This window comes from Salmo salar, chromosome 12 (assembly GCF_965601325.2).
Source record: "Salmo salar chromosome 12, fSalSal1, whole genome shotgun sequence".
NCBI classification, from domain to species: domain Eukaryota; kingdom Metazoa; phylum Chordata; class Actinopteri; order Salmoniformes; family Salmonidae; genus Salmo; species Salmo salar.
The window spans coordinates 8519416-8542612 of record NC_138302.1 but is presented as its reverse complement, the minus strand read 5'-3'; the positions used below and the strand labels follow the sequence as shown (position 1 = coordinate 8542612).

At 41.0% G+C, this 23197-nt stretch overlaps 2 protein-coding genes across 3 annotated transcripts; one reads left to right on the top strand and one right to left on the bottom strand.

Annotated features, from left to right (window-relative positions):
• Positions 1 to 1569: 1569 nt before the first annotated feature.
• Positions 1570 to 7012, bottom strand: LOC145859388 (uncharacterized). Its single transcript, XM_082958522.1, has 4 exons — positions 6490 to 7012; positions 5774 to 5871; positions 5461 to 5638; positions 1570 to 2958 (listed from the first exon to the last, which is right to left on the bottom strand). The coding sequence occupies exons 1-4, from the start codon at positions 6809 to 6811 to the stop codon at positions 2228 to 2230; spliced, it is 1329 nt and encodes a 442-aa protein (XP_082814648.1). The 5' UTR covers positions 6812 to 7012; the 3' UTR covers positions 1570 to 2227.
• Positions 7013 to 12820: 5808 nt separating this feature from the next.
• On the top strand, positions 12821 to 17738 carry LOC145859391 (uncharacterized). Of its 2 annotated transcripts, XR_014379575.1 has the most exons (4): positions 12851 to 13296; positions 13772 to 13869; positions 14003 to 14180; positions 16725 to 17738. XR_014379575.1 is itself a non-coding variant. In XM_082958529.1 (3 exons), the coding sequence occupies exons 1-3, from the start codon at positions 13135 to 13137 to the stop codon at positions 14076 to 14078; spliced, it is 336 nt and encodes a 111-aa protein (XP_082814655.1). In that variant the 5' UTR covers positions 12821 to 13134; the 3' UTR covers positions 14079 to 14181. The 2 variants fall into 2 exon arrangements, 1 of the variants encoding a protein (XP_082814655.1); XM_082958529.1 differs by lacking the exon at positions 16725 to 17738 and having other exon boundaries at positions 12821 to 13296; positions 14003 to 14181.
• Positions 17739 to 23197: the final 5459 nt, after the last annotated feature.

Below are 23197 nucleotides of genomic sequence, written 5' to 3'. Positions count from 1 at the left end.
AAAAAAAATTATCCAGACGTGCAAATGCTGCCCCCTAGCCCTAACAGGTTAAGTATAACTAACTTGTGTGATAAGTTTGTCTCTCCTCATTTGATAATAAAGAAATAACCACGGGACAAGTCTCTGAATGTCCTTGAGTGGCCAAGCCAGAGCCCGGACTTGAACCCGATCTAACATCTCTGGAGAGACCTGGAAATAGCTGTGCAGCAAAGCTCCCCATACAAACTGACAGAGCTTGAGAGGATCTGCAGAGAAGAATGGGAGAAACTCCCCAAATACAGGCGTGCCAAGCTTGTAGCGTCACACCCAAGAAGACTCAATGCTGTAATCACTGCCAAAGGTGCTACAACAAAGTACTGAGTAAAGGGTCTGAATACTTAAGCAAATATTATATTTCAGTTTTAATTTTTTTAATAAATTAGCATCAATTTCTAAAAACCAGTTTTTGTTTTGTCATTATGGGATATTGTGTAGATGAGGGGGAAAAAACTATTTAATCAATTTTATAAAAAGGCCGTAACATAACAAATTGTGGAGAAAGTTGAAGGGTCTGAATACTTTACCAGCCTAATTATTTTTCCCTCAGGAAGCTCCGGTGAACAGTGGTTGTAGTGCACTGCTGCCACCACCAGGCCTGGAGGGCAATTTGACTTTGTTGTGATAGCTAGCTGTGTTGCTAAAGACATAGCAACATGTAATCTGGCTACCGATCAACCTATTGCAGTTTATTAGGCTACATATTAAATACGTTATAAACTTCACAGGGTGGTGAAACTTCAAGTGATGAGCTTGATGCTCCTTTCCAATACATTTTGAGGGTCTGGTAACATGATGATCGATGCTTGGCTGCCATTTGACAAATAAAATAATATCCCTTTTATCCATAATAATCTCATCATGTAGGTAGCCTACCCGCACTATATCTGTCAGCTGCTGGCTACAAGTGCACGTTTGCTATATAAACGCAAGAGTTGAAAATGAGATAGAAACCCATTTAACTTAACAGAAAAAGTGTTGTAATTGACACACGAAGCCTTTTATCTGCAGTAAGTCTGTTTGATGGAAACATTTCTGGTGGGAAAATGCATATATTGTTTTATGCAGATTTGAGAATATTCACATGAAAATCTGTCGCAAATTGCATGGAAACTTAGCTACTAAAGTGGATATTGATCCAACACCTGCTGCTTATTCAAACCAGTCCACTGGGCACAGACGTCAGTTCAACATCTAGTTTCCATTTACATTTCTTTGAGTCGTCAACTAAAGTGAATTCAACATGAAATCAACACAGAATGTCACCTGTCACTGAATTTAGGTTGCCAGTTGGGTGAAAAATAAATAAAAAAAACCTTTTTACAAATCCAATCAGTTTTCTACATTTATCTAACATCACATTGATTTGTTTTGTTTAACTGACACGGAAACAACGTTTATTCAACCAGTGGAAGGCTTGTAAATGCCCCCAGGAAAGTCGAACGAGAAACTCTTCATTGAGACAATGATAAACAGCAATCTGTGGGAGAGTTGTGTTGGATATTATAAAATAAGGATCTGCTGGAGTCCAAGTCAAACCAAGATTCTTTACTTCTGAGCTCAGAGAGAATAACAGAGTTACACAGCGCAGTGTAGACAGTCTGAATTCCTGAAGCATTGGGTGATGAGCACATATCTTTATAGTTTCCTGTTCCTGGGCGGGACTTCATTCATACAAGGACACAGGTGCAGCTGGTTTGCAACACATAATGATACTCTCAAGAACAGGAGATTATAATAGGACAGTTTCACAAGGTTAGTCATATACTCAGTTATGTTGACACATATGCTTAAAATATTCGATTACAGAGTCTGTGAACATTTTCATTTCAATAATCAACTGTGGACCAACAATGCAAATGTAAACAATGGAGGAAATGCATCACATCCAAAAATCCCTTGATTATCTGTAGTGCTGGAGGAATGACACCCAGATAAACACACACACAGTCAGAGTTTAAAAAAGGACCATTTAAACACATGGAATCTGATGTAGTCTATATTCAAACTGACATACTCCATATTCAATTCATATTTTCTAAAAAAACCATTCACATATTTTTTAGAGTATACTTTGTACCATTTAATATGGTGTAAACAATTAAACACGTTCTCAGTCAACAATATAAGACAATGGGAGCGTTCTCTGATGAATTTTAAGTCAATGTGACGTGAAACGTAAGTTCACACACTAGGATACGTAATTATTCCCTCCTGTGTGGATTCTCACATGTTTTTTAAGTGACTGTGATGAGTAATATGTCTTCCCACAGTCTGAACATTTGTAAGGCTTCTCCCCTGTGTGGATTCGCTCATGAGCTTTCAGGGTTCCTGACTGGCTAAAACTCTTTCCACACTGGGAGCAGTGGTAAGGCTTCTCCCCTGTGTGTATTCGGTTATGATCTTTCAGGCTTCCTGAATGGCTAAAACTCTTTCCACACTGGGCGCAATGGTATGGCTTCTCCCCTGTGTGTATTCGCTCATGAGCTTTCAGGCTTCCTAACTGGCTAAAACTATTTCCACACTGGGAGCAGTGGTAAGGCTTCTCCCCTGTGTGTATTCGTTCATGATCTTTCAGGCTTCTTGACTGACTAAAACTCTTTCCACATTGGGCGCAATGGTATGGCTTCTCCCCTGTGTGTATTTGCGAGTGAGCTTTCAGGTTTCGTAACTGGCTAAAACTCTTTCCACACTGGGAGCAGTGGTAAGGTTTCTCCCCTGTGTGTATTCGCTCGTGAGATTTGAGTTTTTCTAACCGCATAAAATGCTTTCTACACTGCACGCAATGGTACGGCTTCTCTCCTGTGTATGTCCTCTGTCTTTTCAGGCTTCCTGACTTGATAAAACTCTTTCCAATCTGGGAGCAGAGGTGTTGTCTTGATGGTTTGAAAATCTCTGGTTCCTCCAAGTTTGGTTTTTCTCCTGCCAAAGACAGTGTTTATTTAAAGAGAGATCTGAATGAAATCGCCACATGATAAAACCGTCATGCTATGAGGTCTAATCTAAATCGGATCACTCAGATCAAGGTATTACTTGAGGTAATACCGTAATTTGCTTCTTGAATCATTACTTGAAGTTTTCAAACATTTCATAATTTAAAACAATCTTGGTGTGATTTTAAAACAAACGTTGTAGAGTTTCCTGGTAATTACTGATAATGTTTACATTACTTATTTTAATTCTGTTTTATAAGTCAGAACACAGAACTAGACAGTTCTATGACACTCAAGACACAGACATTGCTGGATTCCTATCAAGCAGGTGGTTGTAAATACATAACCTTCATAGCTGTACGCTACAGAATGTGACTTTTTCCATATGCACGAAAGCTTATTTCTCTCAAATTTTGTGCACAAATTTGTTTACATCTCTTTGCCAAGATAATCCATCCACCTGACAGGTGTGGCATATCAAGAAGCTGATTAAACGGCATTATCATTACACAGGTGCACCTTGTGCTGGGAACAATAAAAAGCCACTTTAAAAAACGTACAGTTTTGTCACAACACAATGCCACCAATGTCTCAAGTTTTGAGGGAGTGTGCAATTGGCATGGTGACTGCAGGAATATCCAGTGGAGCTGTTACCAGAGAATTGAATGTTAATTTCTCTACCATAAGCCACCTCCGTCGGTTTAGAGAACTTGGCAGAGCGTCCAACCGACCTTACAACCGCACACCACGTACAACAAAGCAAGCCCAGGATCTCCACATCATCTGAGATCAGCCACCCGGACAGCTGATGAAACTGGGGAGTATTTATCTCTGTAACAAAGCCCTTTTGCGGGGAAAAACAAATTCTGATTGGCTGGGCCTGGTAGGTGGGCTTATGCCCTCACAGACCCACCAATGACAGCCCAGTCATGTGAAGTCCATAGATTAGGTCCTAATGAATTTATTGACTGATTTCCTAATATGAACTGTAAATCATTGAAATTGTTGTGTTTATATTTCTGTTCATATATATATATATATATATACACACAGTACCAGTCAAAAGTTTGGACACACATACTCATTCAAGGGTTTTTCTTTATTTTACTATTTTCTACACTGTAGAATAATAGTGAAGACATCAAAACTATGAAATAACACATATTGAATCATGTAGTAAATAAGTGTTAAATCAAAATATATTTTATATTTGAATTTCTTCAAAGTAGCCACCCTTTGCCTTGATGACAACTTTGCACTCTTGGCATTCTCTCAACCAGCTTCATGAGGTAGTCACCTGGAATGCATTTAAATTAACAGGTGTGCCTTGTTAGAAGTTAATTTATGGAATTTCTTGCCTTAATGCGTTTGAGCCAATCAGTTGTGTTGTGACAAGGTAGTGGTGGTATACAGAAGATAGCCCTATTTGGTAAAAGACCAAGTCCATATTATGGCAAGAACAGCTCAAATAAGCAAAGAGAAACGACAGTCCATCATTACTTTAAGGTCAGTCAATCAAGAAAATTTCAAGAACTTTCAAAGTTAACTCAAGTGCAGTCCCAAAAACCATCAGGCGCTATGATGAAACTGTCTCTCATGAGTACCGCCACAGAAATGGAAGACCCAGAGTTACTTCTGCTGCAGAGGATAAGTTCATTAGAGTTACCAGCCTCAGAAATTGCAGCCCAAATAAATGCTTCACAGAGTTCAAGTAACAGAAATCTCATCATCAACTGTTCAGAGGAGACTACGTGAATCAGGCCTTCATGGTCGAATTGCTGCAAAGAAAACACTACTAAAGGACGCCAATAAGAAGAGACTTGCTTGGGCCAAGAAACATGAGCAATGGACATTAGACCGGTGGAAATCTATCTTTTGGTCTGATGAGTCCAAATTTCAGATTTTTGGTTCCAACCACCATGTCTTTGTGAGATGCAGAGTAGGTGAACGGATGATCTCCGCTTGTGTGGATCCCACCGTGAAGCATGGAGAAGGAGGTGTGATGGTGCTTTGCTGGTGACACTGTCTGTGATTTATTTAGAATTCAAGACACACTTAACCAGCATGGCTACCACAGCATTCTGCAGCGATACGTCGTCCCATCTGGTTTGCGCATAGTGGGACTATCATTTGTTTTTAAACAGGACAATGACCCAACACACCTCCAGGCTGTGTAAGGGCTATTTGACCAAGAAGGAGAGTGATGGAGTGCTGCATCAGATGACCTGGTCTCCACAATCACCCGACCTCAACCCAATTGAGATGGTTTGGGATGAGTTGGAACACAGAGTGAAGGAAAAGCAGCCAACAAGTGCTCAGCATATGTGGGAACTCCTGCACGACTGTTGGAAAAGCATTCCAGGTAAAGCTGGTTGAGAGAATGCCAAGAGTGTTCAACGCTGTATTTGTATTAGTCAGGGACAGCCCTACTGGGAACAGATACCAATGGCCAGATCTTTTTCATTTGTTCAAACTAAACGACAGCACTTACTTTGATGTTTAAAATCTGATCCTTTCTTCTCTTCTCGTCCTCTCACAGTTCCACTCAGCCCCGTTGTTTTCCTGCAGTCCTCCAGCAGCACAGACAACCTCTTCATACCCAGCAGTAAGGTGCTACCGGGAGAGGCACGACACGGGGACTCCGGGAGGGAGGAAGGGCTAGCGTTGTCCTGGTAAACATAAAGAGGGGACACAGACACATATCATTATGGATGCTGATGTCACTGTTGTCATAAAGTGCTTTACAGAAACCCAGCCCAGACCCCGATAGAGCAAGCTGTATGCTAGACCAGACCAAGCTGTACCATCTGGTGTTCTGATCTGGAAAGACTCTTCTCTGCCTCGTCAGCATCAGGATGTTGTTGAGGCTCCCCAAAGGATCCATGATAGTCATGTCTCTCTCCTGTGTGAACGAGAACATCAAACAGACAGTCAACTTATGATCTTCTTTTACAAGCATAGGGTCTTACAAGAGGCATGAATATGTCTAAAAAGGGCCTAAATTGGCCACTTTCATCATGATTTTGTAAAATATTGTTTGTGTTGTAAATGGAAAAGGATTGTTCCACTAAATGGGTGCCTTTTGCACCCCTTTGATATTTTAAGTAGAAAATGATGCACCAATATTGAATTTTAAAAGCCTGTTATGCAAAGATAAGGGCACTTTAATATAGACAACATGGAAAATTCAATAAATCGAATTTAAAAGTCCCAACAATATATGTACCAATGGCAGATTGCCACTTAAACAACTCCTACAGTACTGAACAACATATTCAAGTGTAGAACTTCAGTAGAATGCCCCTTAAAACCCCACATTTGTTCAGGTGGGTATAATTTGTGTAACGTTCCAACAGGAATATGTTCCAAAAACTTCGTAAGTAACAAGGTTGCCAACAAACAGCGCATACAAAGTTGTTTAGCGGGAGAATAAGATACCGGGTAGGGAGTGGGCTATTTCATTAAGTTTTTCACTCACCACGTTTATTCACTCTGACCCTGTTTTAAAGACTGTACTCACTGGTGGTAATCGGAACTTCCCTCCCCTCCTCCTCCTCTTTTATTGACATAGCCTCCTCTTCCTCTTTTACGACAAAATATTCTTCCTCTTCTTTCACAACACTCTCTTCTTTCAATGTTATGGCATCTTCCTCTTTTTTGATTCTGAAAGTTACAACCCCCTCTTCCACTCTGACAACCTCTTTCCCATTTTCCTCTTTCACTGTAATATCATCCTCTTCTTCTTTCAATGTGATAGCCTCCTCTTCCTCCTTTTCCATTCTGAAAGCTTCTTCCTCTCCTTTCACCAGAGCTTCTTTCTCCGTCTTGCTTAGTGAGCTCATGCTCCCGGAGATTAGCCTAGTACATTATCAATTTAACACATTTGCTAATTTAACAAGCAAATTACGTTTAAATGAACTAGTATATAGGTAAACAGAATTATGTTCCAAACACTAAGAGTAATATACACAAGATTGGTCTAAAGAGCTTCAATGTTTTGGTTTTATGTTCGCTAGCAAACCACCGCGTTGGTTGAATCAGAAGCCTTTTGTCGCTGTTGAAGAAGCCTCCAGTTCCGTCCACTAGATTATACGTCACGCAAGAAGCATAACCTGAAATACTCACATTGCCATCTGCTGACTGGAGTGGGTAACGCAGACTGGAGAAAAATCTCCATTACAATGTTTATTCTGGCAAACAATGTCATAAGTAGTAATTTAAAAACAACCAGATGTTATGTTTTCTCTTACTTCTTACAGCCAATACTTTACTCCAGGGCTGACCTGCCCATTAGGTAGGATTAGGTGACAGATTGAAGAGGGTAGCATTTTCCTAGGTGGTGTATTACGAGCTAAATTGACCAAGGCTCCTCGTTAGCAACACATAATAACACCTCACATAATGCTGCCCAAAAACAATGAAAACTTCTCTCACCCAGTGGCATATGGGCTATTTAGGTGAGTGTTGGTGTTGCCACATGAAGTAGTGCCCACTTTGCATAAGGAAACATGGACAGATAGGGCTCTACCTGTGTAGAACACATGCCCCTTTACCCTTCCAGGCTCTAAAGTGTCCTTTTGGGTGGTGGTATAATTTGTATTCATTTTTTTGTCATAGTCTTTCTGAACCCACTGCCTGCAAGTCATTGTTAAAATTGCCTAACTATCTTACAGGTAGACCCTCTTTCACTCTCTCTCATGTCACAAGCTGACAGGCTCCCAGAGGAAGGGCAATAAAAGGCCCCAGCTCACTCAACTGCTCCTCCCCTCTCCAACAGCCATCAACCCAGAACATCCTGAAGACAGAACATCTAAAGATCATCTGGGAATCCTTTCTTCCTCATGGAGCTTTTTGAAAGTGAGTTGAATTTTCAATGTGATGTTTGTACAGTGGATTCAGAAAGTATTCAGACCCCTTGACTTATTCCACATTTTGTTAAGTTACAGCCTTATTTTAAAATTGACTTTTAAAAAATTACATATTCAGCAATCTACACACAATACCCCATAATGAGAAAGCAAAAACAGGTTTTTAGAAAATGTAGGTAATTTATTAAAGATAAAAAACAGAAATACCTTATTTACACAACAGTAAGTATTTAGACCCTTTGCTATGAGACTATCAGAGCAAAAACCAAGCCATGAGGTAGAAGGAATTGTCCATAGAGCTCAGAGACAGGATTGCGTCAAGGCACAGATCTTGGGAAGGGTACCAAAACACTTCTGCAGCATTGAAGGACCCAAAGAACACAGTGTGGTGAAGAAGGCGCAACAGAGCCTCTTCAACCTCAGGAGGCTAAAGACATTTTGCTTGTCACCTAAAACCCTCACACATTTTTACAGATGCACAATGAAAGCATCCTGTCGAGCTGTATTACCGCCTGGTATGGCATCTGCACCACCCACAACCGCAAGGCTCTCCAGAGGGTGGTGCGGTCTGCCCAACGCATTACCGGGGGTAAACTACCCACCCTCCAGGACACCTACAGCACCCGATGCCAAAAAATATATAATCAAGGACATAAACCACCCGAGCCACTGCCTGTTCACCCCGCTATCATCCAGAAGGCGAGGTGCATTAAATCTGGGACTGACAGACTGAAAAACAGCTTCTATCTCAAGGCCATCAGACTGTTAAACAGCCATTACTAGCACATTAGAGGCTGCTGCCTATAGGCATAGACTAGAAATCACTGGCCACTTTAAGGAATGGAACACTAGTCACTTTAATAATGTTTACATATCTGGCATTACTCATCTCATATGTATATACTGTATTCTATACTAGTCTACAGTATCCTAGTCCGTTCCGCTCTGATATCACTCGTCCTTATGTATATAGTCTTAATTCATTCCTACTTACATTTGTGTGTATTGGCTATATGTTGTGCAATTTGTTAGATATTACTTGTTAGATATTACTGCACTGTTGGAGCTAGAAACACAAGCATTTCGCTACACCTGCAATAACATCTGCTAATAACGTGTATGTGACCAATAAAATTGGATTTGATTTGATATACGTCCTGGATGGCAGGAAACTTGACCCCAGTGATGCACTGGGCTGTACGCACTACCCTCAGTAGTCATATCCCAGTTGAACTATTTGCTTATGGTCTTGGCTACAGCCACTGTGTTCTTTGGGAACTTCAATGCTGCAAAAAAAACGTGTCTCCCTTCCCCAGATCTGTGCCTCGACACAATCGTGTGTCGGAGCTCAACGGACAATTCCTTCGACCTCATGGCTTGGTTTTTGCTCTGACTTGCACTGTGAACTGTGGGACCTTATATAGACAGGTGTGTGTCTTTCCAAATCATGTCCAATCAATTGAATTTACCACAGGTGGACTCCAATCAAGTTGTAGAAACATCAAGGCTGATCAATTGAACAGTATGCACCTGAGCTCAATTTCGAGTCTCATATCAAAGGGTCTGAATACTTATGTAAATAAGGTATTTCTTTTTAGTTTATATAATTTGAAAAAAATTCAAAAAACCTGAATACTTTCCGAAGGCACTGTATGTATAAAAAAAATGTTTTCCACTAATGCACACCAACACTCAGGCTTCTACTTCCAGCTTATACATACTATATACATTTTACAGACACAATGTATTTTACAATAGTTATATTTAGTTTGTTTTTAATCCTATCCTTCAGTTACCCTAAACCTCTCCCATCTATCTCTGAAGACCACCCTGTTTGATTTCTATTCGCCATATATTTTTAACTGTGCTGTTTCACAAAAGTTCTTGACCTTTATATTCTCATAGTTGCTACAGATTGTAAATTAAAAATAAACATGTTTGCTAAAAGTATTATTATATTATTGATCAATTGACTATGACTTTTCAAATCACCCAGTAGTGCTGTCTGCAGAGTTAGCTCCAGGTAAATGTTGCCATTCCTGGACCTGCGACCAAAAACAAGCTACATATGGACAGTACCAAAACAAATGATCTAATGATTCTGTCTCTTCGCAGCTAAATCTGCAGAGAGGTTCGTTGTATCCCCCATATATATTTTGTACAATAATTTAAATTGAAAAATTCTATGTTTTGAATCATGCGTCATTCACAATTTTCATTAACCAAGTTTGGTCTTTAAAGCAGGGCTGACAGACAAGTTTCTTACTTTTCCCCCCTTCCACTTGCCTCTTCCATTTTTGTGGTAATGCTGCAATTAGTTATTTGTAATTTTGGGTAGAGCAGACATTTCCATATATTTTTATTAGCTGCATGTGTGACAACTCCACCAGTCCTATTGATGATATAATTTACAAAGATTATACATTTTTTATGTATTAAATTTTACTTTTATTTTTTTATCGTTTAGTATATTTGAGATTAACCACCATTTTTTTGTATTATTTGTTATTTTCTGGTGGATTAAACTGAAATTGCAACCAACTTTCTATGGCTTGTTTTAAAAATAACGTTATTTTGGAGATTATTTCATTTTCAAATAACCGAAAGTGAGAGGTTGTATTCTGAATAAAGGGGAAAAGGCCATTCTTGAACATAGGGTAAGACATTCTTACTAATCTGATAGAGAACCAGTTCGGAATAAAAGTATAACTTTTGTATGACTGAAGCCTTTAGCGAGAGGTCTAATGCTTTAATAAATCATCATTTCTGCCCTCCGAATTCATATTCATTATATAAATAGGCCTATTTAATTTAGTCTTGCTTGCCGTTCCAAATACAACTGAATATTTTTTTTCTGATCATTTTAAAAGGGACTGGGAGACAAGTCAGGATCGAGGCAAAGATGAACGGAGCAAAGTACAGAGAGATTCTTGATGAAAACCTGCTCCAGAGCGCTCAGAACCTCAGACTGGGATGAAGGTTCACCTTCCATCAGGACAATGACCCTAAGCACACAGCCAAGACAATGCATAAGTGGCTTTGGGACAAGTCTCGGAACGTCCTTGAGTGGGCCAGCCAGAGCTCGGACTTGAACCGGATCGAACATCTCTGGAGAGAGATCTGGTGCAGGTTTTCATCAAGGATCTCTCTGTACCTTGCTCCATTCATCTTTCCCTCGATCCTGACTAGTCTCCCAGTCCTTGCCACTGAAAAACATCCCAACAGCATGTTGCTGCCACCAACATGCTTCACCAAAGGGATGATGCCACGTTTCTTCCAGATGTGACGCTTGGCCTTCAGGCCAAAGAGTTTAATCTTGGTTCCATCAGACCAGAGAATCTTGTTTCTCATGGTCTGAAAGTCCTTTAGGTGCCTTTTGGCAAACTCCAAGCGGGCTTTCTTGTGTCTTTTACGGAGAAGTGGCTTCCGTCTGGCCACTCTACCATAAAGGCCTAATTGGTGGAGTGCTGCAGCGATGGTTGTCCTTCTGGAAGGTTCTCCCATTTCCACAGAGGAACTCTTGAGCTCTGTCAGAGTGACCATCGGGTTCTTGGTCACCTCCCTGACCAAGGCCCTTCTCCCCCTATTGTTCAGTTTAGCCGGGCGGCCAGCACTAGGAAGAGTCTTGGTGGTTCCAAACTTCTTCCATTTAAGAATGATGGAGGCCACTGTGTTCTTTGGGACCTTCAATGTGGCAGAAATGTTTTGGTACACTTCCCCAGATCTGTGCCGTGACACAATCCTGTCTCGAAAGGAATATATCACATCAAATATAGGCTACTTAAAGTTCAAGTTAGATCACACATTCCGCTGATTGTTGTTGCAAAACGTTTCTTAAACGGAACAAAACGGGGATAAACATACCTGAATTTGTCCAATAGAAACTCTCGTCTGCAACTGACTAATGATTATACCCTAGGTCAGCTAGATGCAGGCAAGAGTGTGCAAGGTGGTATTGAATGTGTCACTGTCTGTCCATGTGTCACTGTCTGTCACCTCAAATGTTTCTCTCAACCTGTGTGCACCTACATTCTAAATTTGAATTCATAGGCTAAGTTGTAGCAACCTCATGATGGGTATAGGGGAAATGTTAGTATCATGTAGTAGCCTAAACCTATCGCTGTTACATTGAACAGGGTGAATGAAATATGAATGACAGTCATCTAATATGCTGTAATAGAAATAAGGCCATGTTCATGAAAAAAACAAATTGTCCTGCCTCATTTTAAATGGCACTGACCGCCACTGTTAGGGTGGTGGACCATTCTTGGTACACATGGGAAACTGTTGAGCTGGAAAAACCCAGCAACTTTGCGGTTCTTGACACAAACCGGTGCACCTGGCACCTATTACCATACCCTGTTCAAAGGCTCTTAACTATTTTGTCTTCCCAATTCACCCTCCGAATGGCACACATACACAATCCATGTCTCATTTGTCTCAAGGCCTAAAATGCCTTATTTAACCTGTCTCCCCCCTTCATCTACACTGATTGAAGTGGATTTAACTAGTGATATCAATAAGGGATCATAGCTTCCAGCCCCAGCTAACACACCTGACTCCAATAATCACCTAATGATGATCTTCAGTTTAGAATGCAGTTTGATTAATCAGCTGTGTTTGCTAGGGATGGAGAAAAGGGGTGACATCAATCCGGGCCCCCGAGGACTGGAGTTTCCAACCCCTGGTTTACAGGATGATTTGTATCTTAGCTTTAAGGGAATAGTACCGTCACATCTAGATAAAAACGAATGTAAAAACTGAACAGAGCAAATGTGTATTAAAACACAACCTATTCATATAAGTATTTATTCAGCATTACATATTCAGATGAATCTTCTACGTCTGTGTACAGGACGGTATTCTTTGTAAAACGTAAGAGAAAATATATCAGCTTATTGTTAAATTATTATGACGTTCTTTCCAATACAAAAAGTGTTGTAACTATTGTTTCCAAACTGCGTTACCACTCCAGTCAGCAGATGGCGATGTGCGTCTTTCATGTGTTGCTTCTTGCGTGACGTGTAATGGACTGGACGGGACGCTTCTTCAGGAACAACAACACGGCTACTCTTTCTACCACCTCGGTAGCTTGCTAGCCAACATAAAACTGAAAGATTGACGCTTTAGACCATGTTAATGTACATTAGCTAATCTCAGTGTTGTTAACACAGTTCAGTTGACGTGTTAACTTTAACCTAATTTGCTTGTTCAATTTGCAAACTTGTTAAATATTTATACTGAGGTTTGCACCAGGCTAGTAGCTAATGCTAACTAGCTAGCTAACATCCCCGACCATGACCTCACTAAACTACTCGTCCCCTGCAAAAGAAGAAGAGGTCTGCTGTATGGAGGAAGAAGCTCTGGGACTGAACATTGTCGTGGAAGAAGAAGAGGATGTTATAGAGGAAACAGAGGAAGAACCTTTTAGAGAGGAAGAGGATGCTATCTCAATAAAGGTGAAGAAGGAAGACGTCTTGGGAGTGAAAGAGGGGGAGACAGAATATCAGATTACCACCCCTGAGTACTGTCATAAAAACAGGGCCACAAACTATGCAGTTGTTGAACTAATGTGGGGTTTTAAGGGGCATTCTACTGAAGTTCTACACTTGAATATGTTGTTCAGTACTGTAGGAATTGTTAAAGTTTCAATCGTTGGTACATATATTTTGGGGACTTTTAAGTTAGATTTATTGAATTCTCCATGTGGTCTACATTAAAGTGCACCTCATCTAATACAACAGGCTTTTAAAATTCAATATTGGAGCATAATTTATACTTATATCAAAGGGATGCAAAAGGCACCCATTTCGTGGAACTACCCTTTCACATTTGCATTTTAGGCCCTGTTTAGAGATATTAATGCCTCTTGTAAGACCCTATGATTGTAATAGACGTAAGTTTACCATCTGTTTGATGTTCTCATTCACACAGGAGAGAGACATGACTATTGTGGATCCTCTGGGGAGCCTCAACAACATCCTGATGCTGACGAATCAGAGAAGAGTCTCTCCAGATCAGAACACCAGATGGTACAGCTTGGTCTGGTCTAGCATACAGCTTGCTCTATCGGGGTCTGGGCTGGGTTTCTGTAAAGCACTTTGTCAACAGTGACATCAGCATCCATACTGATATGTGTCTGTGTCCCCTCTTTATGGTTACCAGGACAACGCTAGCCCTTCCTCCCTCCCGGAGTCCCCGTGTTGTGCCTCTCCCGGTAGCGCCTTACTGCTGGGTATGAAGAGGTTGTCTGTGCTGCTGGTGGGCTGCAGGAAAACAACGGGGCTGAGTGTAACTGTGAGAGGAGGAGAAGAGAAGAAAGGATCATTTTTGACACATTAAAGTAAGTGCTGTAGTTTAGTTTGAACAAATAAAATAGATCTGCCCACTGGTATCTGTTACCAGGACAACCAGCAGAGTTCTGTTAGTTGACATGAAGATAGACTGGTGGATATGGATGTTATGAATATCATAACACTGAAAAAGGTTTCTGCCAATGAAAAGAGAGAAACCAATAGACCATATAAAACCTTGATGAAAGTTAGCTTTAGAGAGAAAGTTTCAAGATGATCTGATGTAAGGTGCATGTTTTACAAAAACCTTTCCTGGGAATGTTATGGATGTTACATTGCCTGTCCCAGTCAACCCCCCTATTTTTACAAGACTCTAGAACAGGCAAGCAAAACTCCTGACAGCAGTGGCGGACTGGCCGTCGGGAGCACCGGGACGTTTCCTGGTGGCCTGAGTGTTGTTTTGGCCTGCCATGAATGGTCAACTTGACCCGCCACAATATAGCAAACAGGAATGAGTTGATGGAGAATCCATGCATCAGGCGCGACTCTCACGCTCTCGTTGCAGTGTCCACGTGCCAAAAATGACATCAGGTCTCTCTATTTTTTTTCCAGCGCTGTATTAATGTAGCCTACTGATACACTAATGATAGTGAGTATGATAAGAGTATTTTCTTTGTAAAGGTGGAGAAGGAAGCAGCAGCAGCGCCTAGAGCTTCTGGTGCTCCTGCAGAACTGGAGATGGTGGTCAGTACAGAGTTAGACTCAGAGCAGGAACCTTCAGATACACGTTTAAGTTTAGGTTATTTACAATGTTAATCTCATTCTGCAGAGCAACCAGATGTGCAGAGAGAGGTTCAGTACACGGAAAATAGGAAGGGACAGCAAAAGCACTGAAAATCCAGTTTTATTATTTTGCCCAAAACAGCAAATAAAGTAATTGAAGTCATCAGAATGTCGATTCCGCAGACAATTGCTGTTGAAGTGAGAAAGGCAGGGATGTTCTCAGTACAAATGGACACTACACAGGATTTAACATCCAACGACCAGTGTGCAGTAGTTCTGCGATATGTCACTGATGTTGTCCACGAGAGACTCATTGTGGTCATTGACTGAGTCATCGACTGGACAGTACTTTGTGGACCTTGTGAAACAGACCCTTGAGAAGATGGACAGAGAGTTGAAGTCGGAAACTTAAACGTAAAAAAAAAAGCGAATATTGAATGATCCCCAATGATCCATCGCGTTTCCCAAAAAAACGTTTTCAACATACAGTTGAAGCCGGAAGTTTACATACACTTAGGTTGGAGTCATTAAAACTCGTTTGACAACCACTACACAAATTTCGTGTTAACATACTATAGTTTTGGCAAGTCGGTTAGGACATCTACTGTGTGCATGACACAAGTAATTTTTCCAACAATTGTTTACAGTCAGATTATTTCACTTATAATTCACTGTATCACAATTCCAGTGGGTCAGAAGTTTACTTACACTAAGTTGACTGTGCCTTTAAACAGTTTGGAAATGTTCTGAAAATTATGTAATGGCTTTAGAAGCTTCTGATAGGCTAATTGACATAATTTGAGTCAATTGGAGGTGTACCTGTGGATGTATTTCAAGGCCTACTTTCAAACTCAGTGCCTCTTTGCTTGACATCATGGGAAAATTAAAAGAAATCAGCCAAGACCTCAGAATACTTTTTCCAAACGCCTGAAGGAACCACGTTCATCTGTACAAGCAATAGTACGCAAGTATAAACACCATGGGACCACGCAGCTGCCATACCGCTCAGGAAGGAGACGCATAAGCCCACCAACTGGGGAGCCAGGCCCAGCCAATGAGAATTTGTTTTTCCCCACAAAAGGGCTTTATTACAGAGGTAAATACTCCTCAGGTTCATCATCTGTCTGGGTGGCTGGTCTCAGACAATGTGGAGGTCCTGGGCTGGCGTCGTTAATACGTGGTCTGCGGTTGTGAGGCCAGTTGGGTGTACTGCCAAATTCTCTAAAACGACATTGGAGGCGGCATATGCTAGAGAAATTAACATTACATTCTCTTGCAACAGCTCCAGTGGATATTCCTGCAGTCAGCATGCCAATTGCACACTCCCTCAAAACCTGAGACATCTGTGGTGTTGTGTGACAAAACTGCACATTTTAGAGTGGCCTTTTATTCTCCCCAGCACAAGGTGCACCTGTGTGATGATCATGCTGTTTAATCAGCTTCTTGATATGCCACACCTGGAGGATGGATTATCTTGTAAAAGGAGAAATGTTCACTAACAGGGATGTAATTGAATTTGTGCACCAAATTTGAGAGAAAGAAGCTTTTGTGCGTAAGTGAAGAATTCTGTGATCTTTATATTTCAGCTAATGAAACATGGGTCCAACACTTTACATGTTGTATTTATAGTTTTTGTATCATCTTCCCAAATTGACAATGGGGAGATCTTACTGTGCTTTGTGTCTGTCTCTTCTTTACCTATTTTAGGTTTAATAAGGAAGTGTGTAGGTCGCGTTCTGTATCATACAGCTAGTTTTATCATGTAGAGGTTTCATTCAGGTCTCTCTTTACATAAACACTGTCTTTGGCAGGAGAAAAAACAAACCCGGAGGAACCAGGGACATCCAAACCAGCAAGACAACACCTCTGCTCCCAGATTGGAAGGAGTTTTACCAAGTTAGGAAGTCTGAAAAGACATGAGAGGAAACACACAGCAGAGAAGCTATACCATTGTGCCCAGTGTGGAAAGAGTTTTAACCACTTAGGAAACATGAAATCTCACGAGCGAATACACACTGGGGAGAAGCCATACCTTTGCGCCCAGTGTGGAAAGAGTTTTAGCCGCTTAGGACAACTGAAATGTCATGAGCGAATACACACAGGGGAGAAGCCATACCATTGCGCCTGGTGTGGAAATAGTTTTAAGGAGTCAGGAATGCTGACAACTCATGAGCGAATACACACAGGGGAGAAGCCTTTCAAATGCTCAGACTGTGGGAAGACATATTACTCATCACAGTCACTTAACAGTCATGTAAGAAACCATGAATAATTATTCTAATTGTAGAAAGTATACTCAAAAATATGTCATTAGACTAGCTGTCATTAGAAAATATGAATTGAATATGGCGTATGTCAGTTTGAATATAAAGTAGATCAGATTCCATGTGTTTAAATGGTCCTTTTTTAAACTCTGACTGTGTGTGTGTTTATCTGCATGTGTCATTCCTCCAGCACTACAGATAATCAAGTGATATTTGGATGTGATGCATTTGCTCCATTGTTTACATGCATTGTTGGCCCACTGATGATTTTAATTTACAAAAAATTGTTCACAGACTGTAATGGAAAATGTTAATTGTATGTGTCCACATAACTGAGTATGTGACTAACCTTGTGAAACTGTCATATTATAATCTCCTGTTCCTGGGAGTATTATCCTGTGTTGCAAACCAATTTGCACCTGCGTCCTTGTACAAATAAAGTCCCTCCCAGGAACAGGAAACAAAGATATGTGCTCATCACCCAATGCTTTGGAATTCAGATAGTGTAGACAATGTAATTGTTATTCTCTCTGAGCTCAGAAATAAAGAATCTTGGTTTGACTTGGACTCCAGCAGATCCTTATTTTATAATATCCACCACAACTCGCCCACGGATTGCTGTTTATCGTTGTCTCAATGAAGAGTTCCTCGTTTGACTTTCCTGGGGGCATTTACAAACCTCCCCCTCGTTAAATAAACGTTGTTTCCACATCATTTCAACAAAATAAATCCATGTGATGGTGTTAGATCAATGTAGAACACTGATTGGATTTGTAAAAAGCCATCAACATCAGGTATTTTTCATACATTTTTCACTGAACTTGCAAACTACATCCAATGTATTGATTTCATGTTGAATTGACTTTAGTTGACATGTAAATGGAAACAAGATGTTGAACTGACGTCTGTGCCCAGTGGGCTGGTTTGAATAAGCGGCAGGTGTTGGATCAATATCCACCTGCTGTTAAATTCACATGTGCCGAATGAAAAATACAAGTTAAATTGGTTTCCATCACATTTTCAACTCTACTGATCTTCTTTTTTTTTTTAAACGTTGAGTTATATAGTGTCGTGGAAAATTGTCTTAAGAACATAATACTCTTACAAGAACTTGTGAATTCAATATAGACTTTAATACAGAGTAACAAAGCCGAGCCCTTCCATGGAAGGACCCTATTACACACGTAACAGAGCCAAGCCCTTCCATGGAAAAGACTAAATTCTCATATTACAGAGTCCTATCTTTATAGGATTCTGTCTTTGCATAACGTATAGAGTCCCCTCCCTCTATATGAAAATAGCTTCCCTTGACCGTTCTTTACCATTATCTCTCCATATCAGTTGTTGCTTGTTAACGCCCACATCTGACAGCTGTATAGGTTATAATGCTAGCAGGGCCTCCTCATGTGGTACAAAAATAATGCATGCACTGGATACTCATGTGTGGTCCTCTTGCCGCCATCCTTTTCTCTGTGCCCCTTTGTCTGACTATCTTGAATGTATTTGGGGCCCTTTCTGCATAACTCAAGTACAGTTGTCAGGTCGCTATGCCTCCCACCGTGGCCTGTTGCTCTATTAGAACCAGATGTCATCTTCTCCTCCTATAGCCAATGTATTTATGTTCTTTCTCCTTCAGCACAGCTGCTTATCTCCCACAATAGCAAACGTGCTCTTGTCCCGTGCACTGTAGCCAGCAGCTCACATATACAGTGATGGTAGGCTACATACATAATGAGATTATTATGGATAAGAGAGATATTTTATTTGTCAAACAAAATAATAAACCATGTAAAACAAACTAACAAATCGTCTGTCGTCATTTATAAAATTGTAAAACCATATCCTATTTCGTTCAGCCTGGTCATTACTTTTGAAATGGTTGGATCAATATCCATCTTCATGATATGGATGGTTACGCCGCAGCCCGTCTGGTGTTCAACCTTCCCAAGTTCTCTCACGTCACCCCGCTCCTCCGCTCTCTCCACTGGCTTCCAGTTGAAGCTCGCATCCGCTACAAGACCATGGTAATTGCCTACGGAGCTGTGAAGGGAACGGCACCTCCATACCTTCAGGCTCTGATCAGGCCCTACACCCAAACAAGGGCACTGCGTTCATCCACCTCTGGCCTGCTGGCCCCCCTACCTCTGCGGAAGCACAGTTCCCGCTCAGCCCAGTCAAAACTGTTCGCTGCTCTGGCACCCCAATGGTGGAACAAGCTCCCTCACGACGCCAGGACAACGGAGTCAATCACCACCTTCCGGAGACACCTGAAACCCCACCTCTTTAAGGAATACCTAGGATAGGATAAAGTAATCCTTCTAACCCCCCCCCCCCCCTTAAAAGATTTAGATGCACTATTGTAAAGTGGTTGTTCCACTGGATATCATAAGGTGAATGCACCAATTTGTAAGTCGCTCTGGATAAGAGCGTCTGCTAAATGACTTAAATGTAAATGTAAATATATATGGATGAAGCCTGATTTGGAATGTCTGAGTAGTTCTATCTGATGTCATAATACACCCCTCTGATAATCAAGTGATATTTGGAATGTCTGAGTAGTTCTATCTGATGTCATAATACACCCCTCTGATAATCAAGTGATATTTGGAATGTCTGAGTAGTTCTTGCTGGCTTCATAGTTTACTCCTCTAATAATCAAGTGATATTGTTTACGTTTAGGTTGGTGACCCACTCTGATGATTTATATTTTACAGCATGGGGCTTTAAAGGAATAGTATGGTGACATCAAATAAATAGGATTATTAATCATAAACTCCTACAGCAACAATACACTGCAGCTTTGACGTCAAGAAGAGAATGGGCTGATGGGTGGTGGTGCTACTCTATAGGTAAGGCTGTCCAATATGAATGTTCAATACACACAATAGGTTGATCAGTAGCCAGTTAGCTAGCTGCTACAGTCCAATATGAATGTTCAATACACACAATAGGTTGATCAGTAGCCAGTTAGCTAGCTGCTACAGTCCAATATGAATGTTCATTACACACAATAGGTTGATCAGTAGCCAGTTAGCTAGCTGCTACAGTCCAATATGAATGTTCAGTACACACAATGGGTTGATCAGTAGCCAGTTAGCTAGCTGCTACAGTCCAATATGAATGTTCAATACACACAATAGGTTGGTCAGTAGCCAGCTAGCTGCTACATCTTTAGACGCACAGCTAGCTAACACAGCTAGCTAACACAGCTAGCTAACACAGCTAGCTAACACAGCTAGCTAACACAGCTAGCTAACAACAAAGTCAAAATGCCCTCCAGGCCTGGTGGTGGCAGCAGTGCACTACAACCACTGTTTACCGGAGCTTCCTGAGGGGAAAATAATTAGGCTGTATACAGATTGATTAACCACGTTTCCATCCAAAGTTGTTATGTCAGTAAAGTCATACCGTATAAAAAACTCACGACAACTGTGATGGAAACAGGAAGTTGTGATCGGTGGTGGTGTACACTCTATAGGTAAGGCTGTACAGTCCAATATGAATGTTCAATACACACAGTCAAAGTCCTGCAATAAAAGCTAAGACACTAATATTTGTGTAAACTATACATAGTTGTGTTCTTTGGTTGTGTTCTGTGGTTGTCACTGAGTTGGCTGATGTCCCATTTCATGGGGCCAGTCCATAGTTAAGGCTGTACAGTGCTCTGTGGATGTCACTGAGTTGGATGATATCCCATTTCACTCCATAGTTAAGGCTGTACAGTGTTCTGTTGTCACTGAGTTGGCTGATATCCCATTTCACTCCATGGTAAAGGCTGTACAGAGCCTATAGAAAGGCTTTTTTTCACATTTTGATGCCTTGAGAGCAAATAAGAAACGCGCACAGTCTCACTGCTCTTTAATAAGCTTTGCGTATCGACCTCAAGGCCTTCATCAGAGTATCACTGCTCTTTCAATTTAGCTTTACGTATCGACCTCAAGGCCTTCATCATGAGTATCACTGCTCTTTAATTTAAGCTTTACGTATCGACCTCAAGGCCTTCATCATAGTATCACTGCTCTTTAATTTAGCTTTACGTTTCGACCTCAAGGCCTTCATCATAGCATCACTGCTCTTTAATTTAGCTTTACGTATTGACCTCAAGGCCTTCATCATAGTATCACTGCTCTTTAATTTAGCTTTACGTATCGACCTCAAGGCCTTCATCATAGCATCACTGCTCTTTAATAATCTTTACGTATCGACCTCAAGGCCTTCATCATAGTATCACTGCTCTTTAATTTAGCTTTACGTATCGACCTCAAGGCCTTCATCATAGTATCACTGCTCTTTAATAATCTTTACGTATCGACCTCAAGGCCTTCATCATAGTATCACTGCTCTTTAATTTAGCTTTACGTATCGACCTCAAGGCCTTCATCATAGTATCACTGCTCTTTAATAAGCTTTACGTATCGACCTCAAGGCCTTCATCATAGTATCACTGCTCTTTAATTTAGCTTTACGTATCGACCTCAAGGCCTTCATCAGAGTATCACTGCTCTTTAATTTAGCTTTACCACCTGGGGGCAGCCCGTCGGGAAGTCCAGGACCCAGTTGCACAGGGCGGGTTCAAGACCCAGGGTCTTGAGCTTTCTGACGAGTTTGAAGGGTACTATGGTGTTAAATGGTGAGCTGCAGTCGATGAACAGCATTTTTACATAGGTTTTCCTCTTGTCCAGATGTGTTAGGGCAGTGTGCAGTGTGATTGTGTCATCTGTGGACCTATTGGGGCGGTAAGCAAATTGAAGTGGGTCTAGGGTGTCAGGTAGGTTGGAGGTGATATGGTCCTTGACTAGTCTCTCAAAGCACTTCATGATGAGGGAAGTGAGTGCTACGGGGCGATAGTCATTTAGCTCAGTTACCTTAGCTTTCTTGGGAACATCAATGATGTCGCCCTCTTGCTGCTGGAGACTCTCTGATCCTCCTCTACTCAGACGACACCATTCTGTATACATCTGGCCCTTCTTTGAACACTGTGTTAACAAACCTCCAAACAAGCTTCAATGCCATACAACACTCCTTCTGTGGCCTCCAACTGCTTTTAAATGCTAGTAAAACTAAATGCATGCTCTTCAACCGATTGCTGCCCTTCACCCACCGCCCAACTAACATCACTACTCTGGACGGGTCTGACTTAGAATATGTGGACAACTACAAATACCTAGGTGTAGCGTGGTTCGTTCTGCGTTGTGTACTTTTAATTAGCACACTGCCACAACTGGAGGTCTGCTGGTTGAATTATTTTTATTTGCCCTGCACACGAAGAGATAACACACAATACTTTAGCCCTTGGCGCAGTCACAGCTCTCAGGCACCTTGCTAGCCAAAGGTCAGACAAAAGAGAGCGCGCCAAAAAGAAATAACAGGTGCTGCGTGCATTCAGTGCACAACAGCACACCATGCAATACAAGTACAATGATATAGAACATAATTCGGACAAAATAAAAGACATACCTGCACACGAAGAGACAACACACAATACTTTATCCCTTGGCGCTGTCACAGCTCTCAGGCACGTGCGCAAGCACATGGACAGTCACTCAAACACTGTCCCAAGTACTCACAAGTTACAGTAGGTACCCTAGTTAGCGAGCTCAGTGAAACTTAACATAAATCTTTATATTGTCCACATTGTAACAAACTTATGGTTGCATAACAGCACATTGTGTAACATTACCACGGTTTTATATTGAACAATTTCGGAGCCAAGGACAACATAACTTGCTAGCCGAAGGTCAGACAAAAGAGAACAATAAGGGGGTACGGTAATACAAATAACCCGCAATGGGCCAAACCAAAATATACAAAACTTTTACAATCACGTGTATGTACAAGATTGATATGAAAAAGTGTTTGTACACCAAAAAATAACATTACCTATGCAGCTGTAATTAAATTTAAAAAACACACTGAATTATTATTATTATCAAATTATTAACATCCCCTATTGACCTGGCCTATTTGAATTGGTCCTTGTGTGCAATTTGGCGCACAATCTAGGGTAACAACATCACACT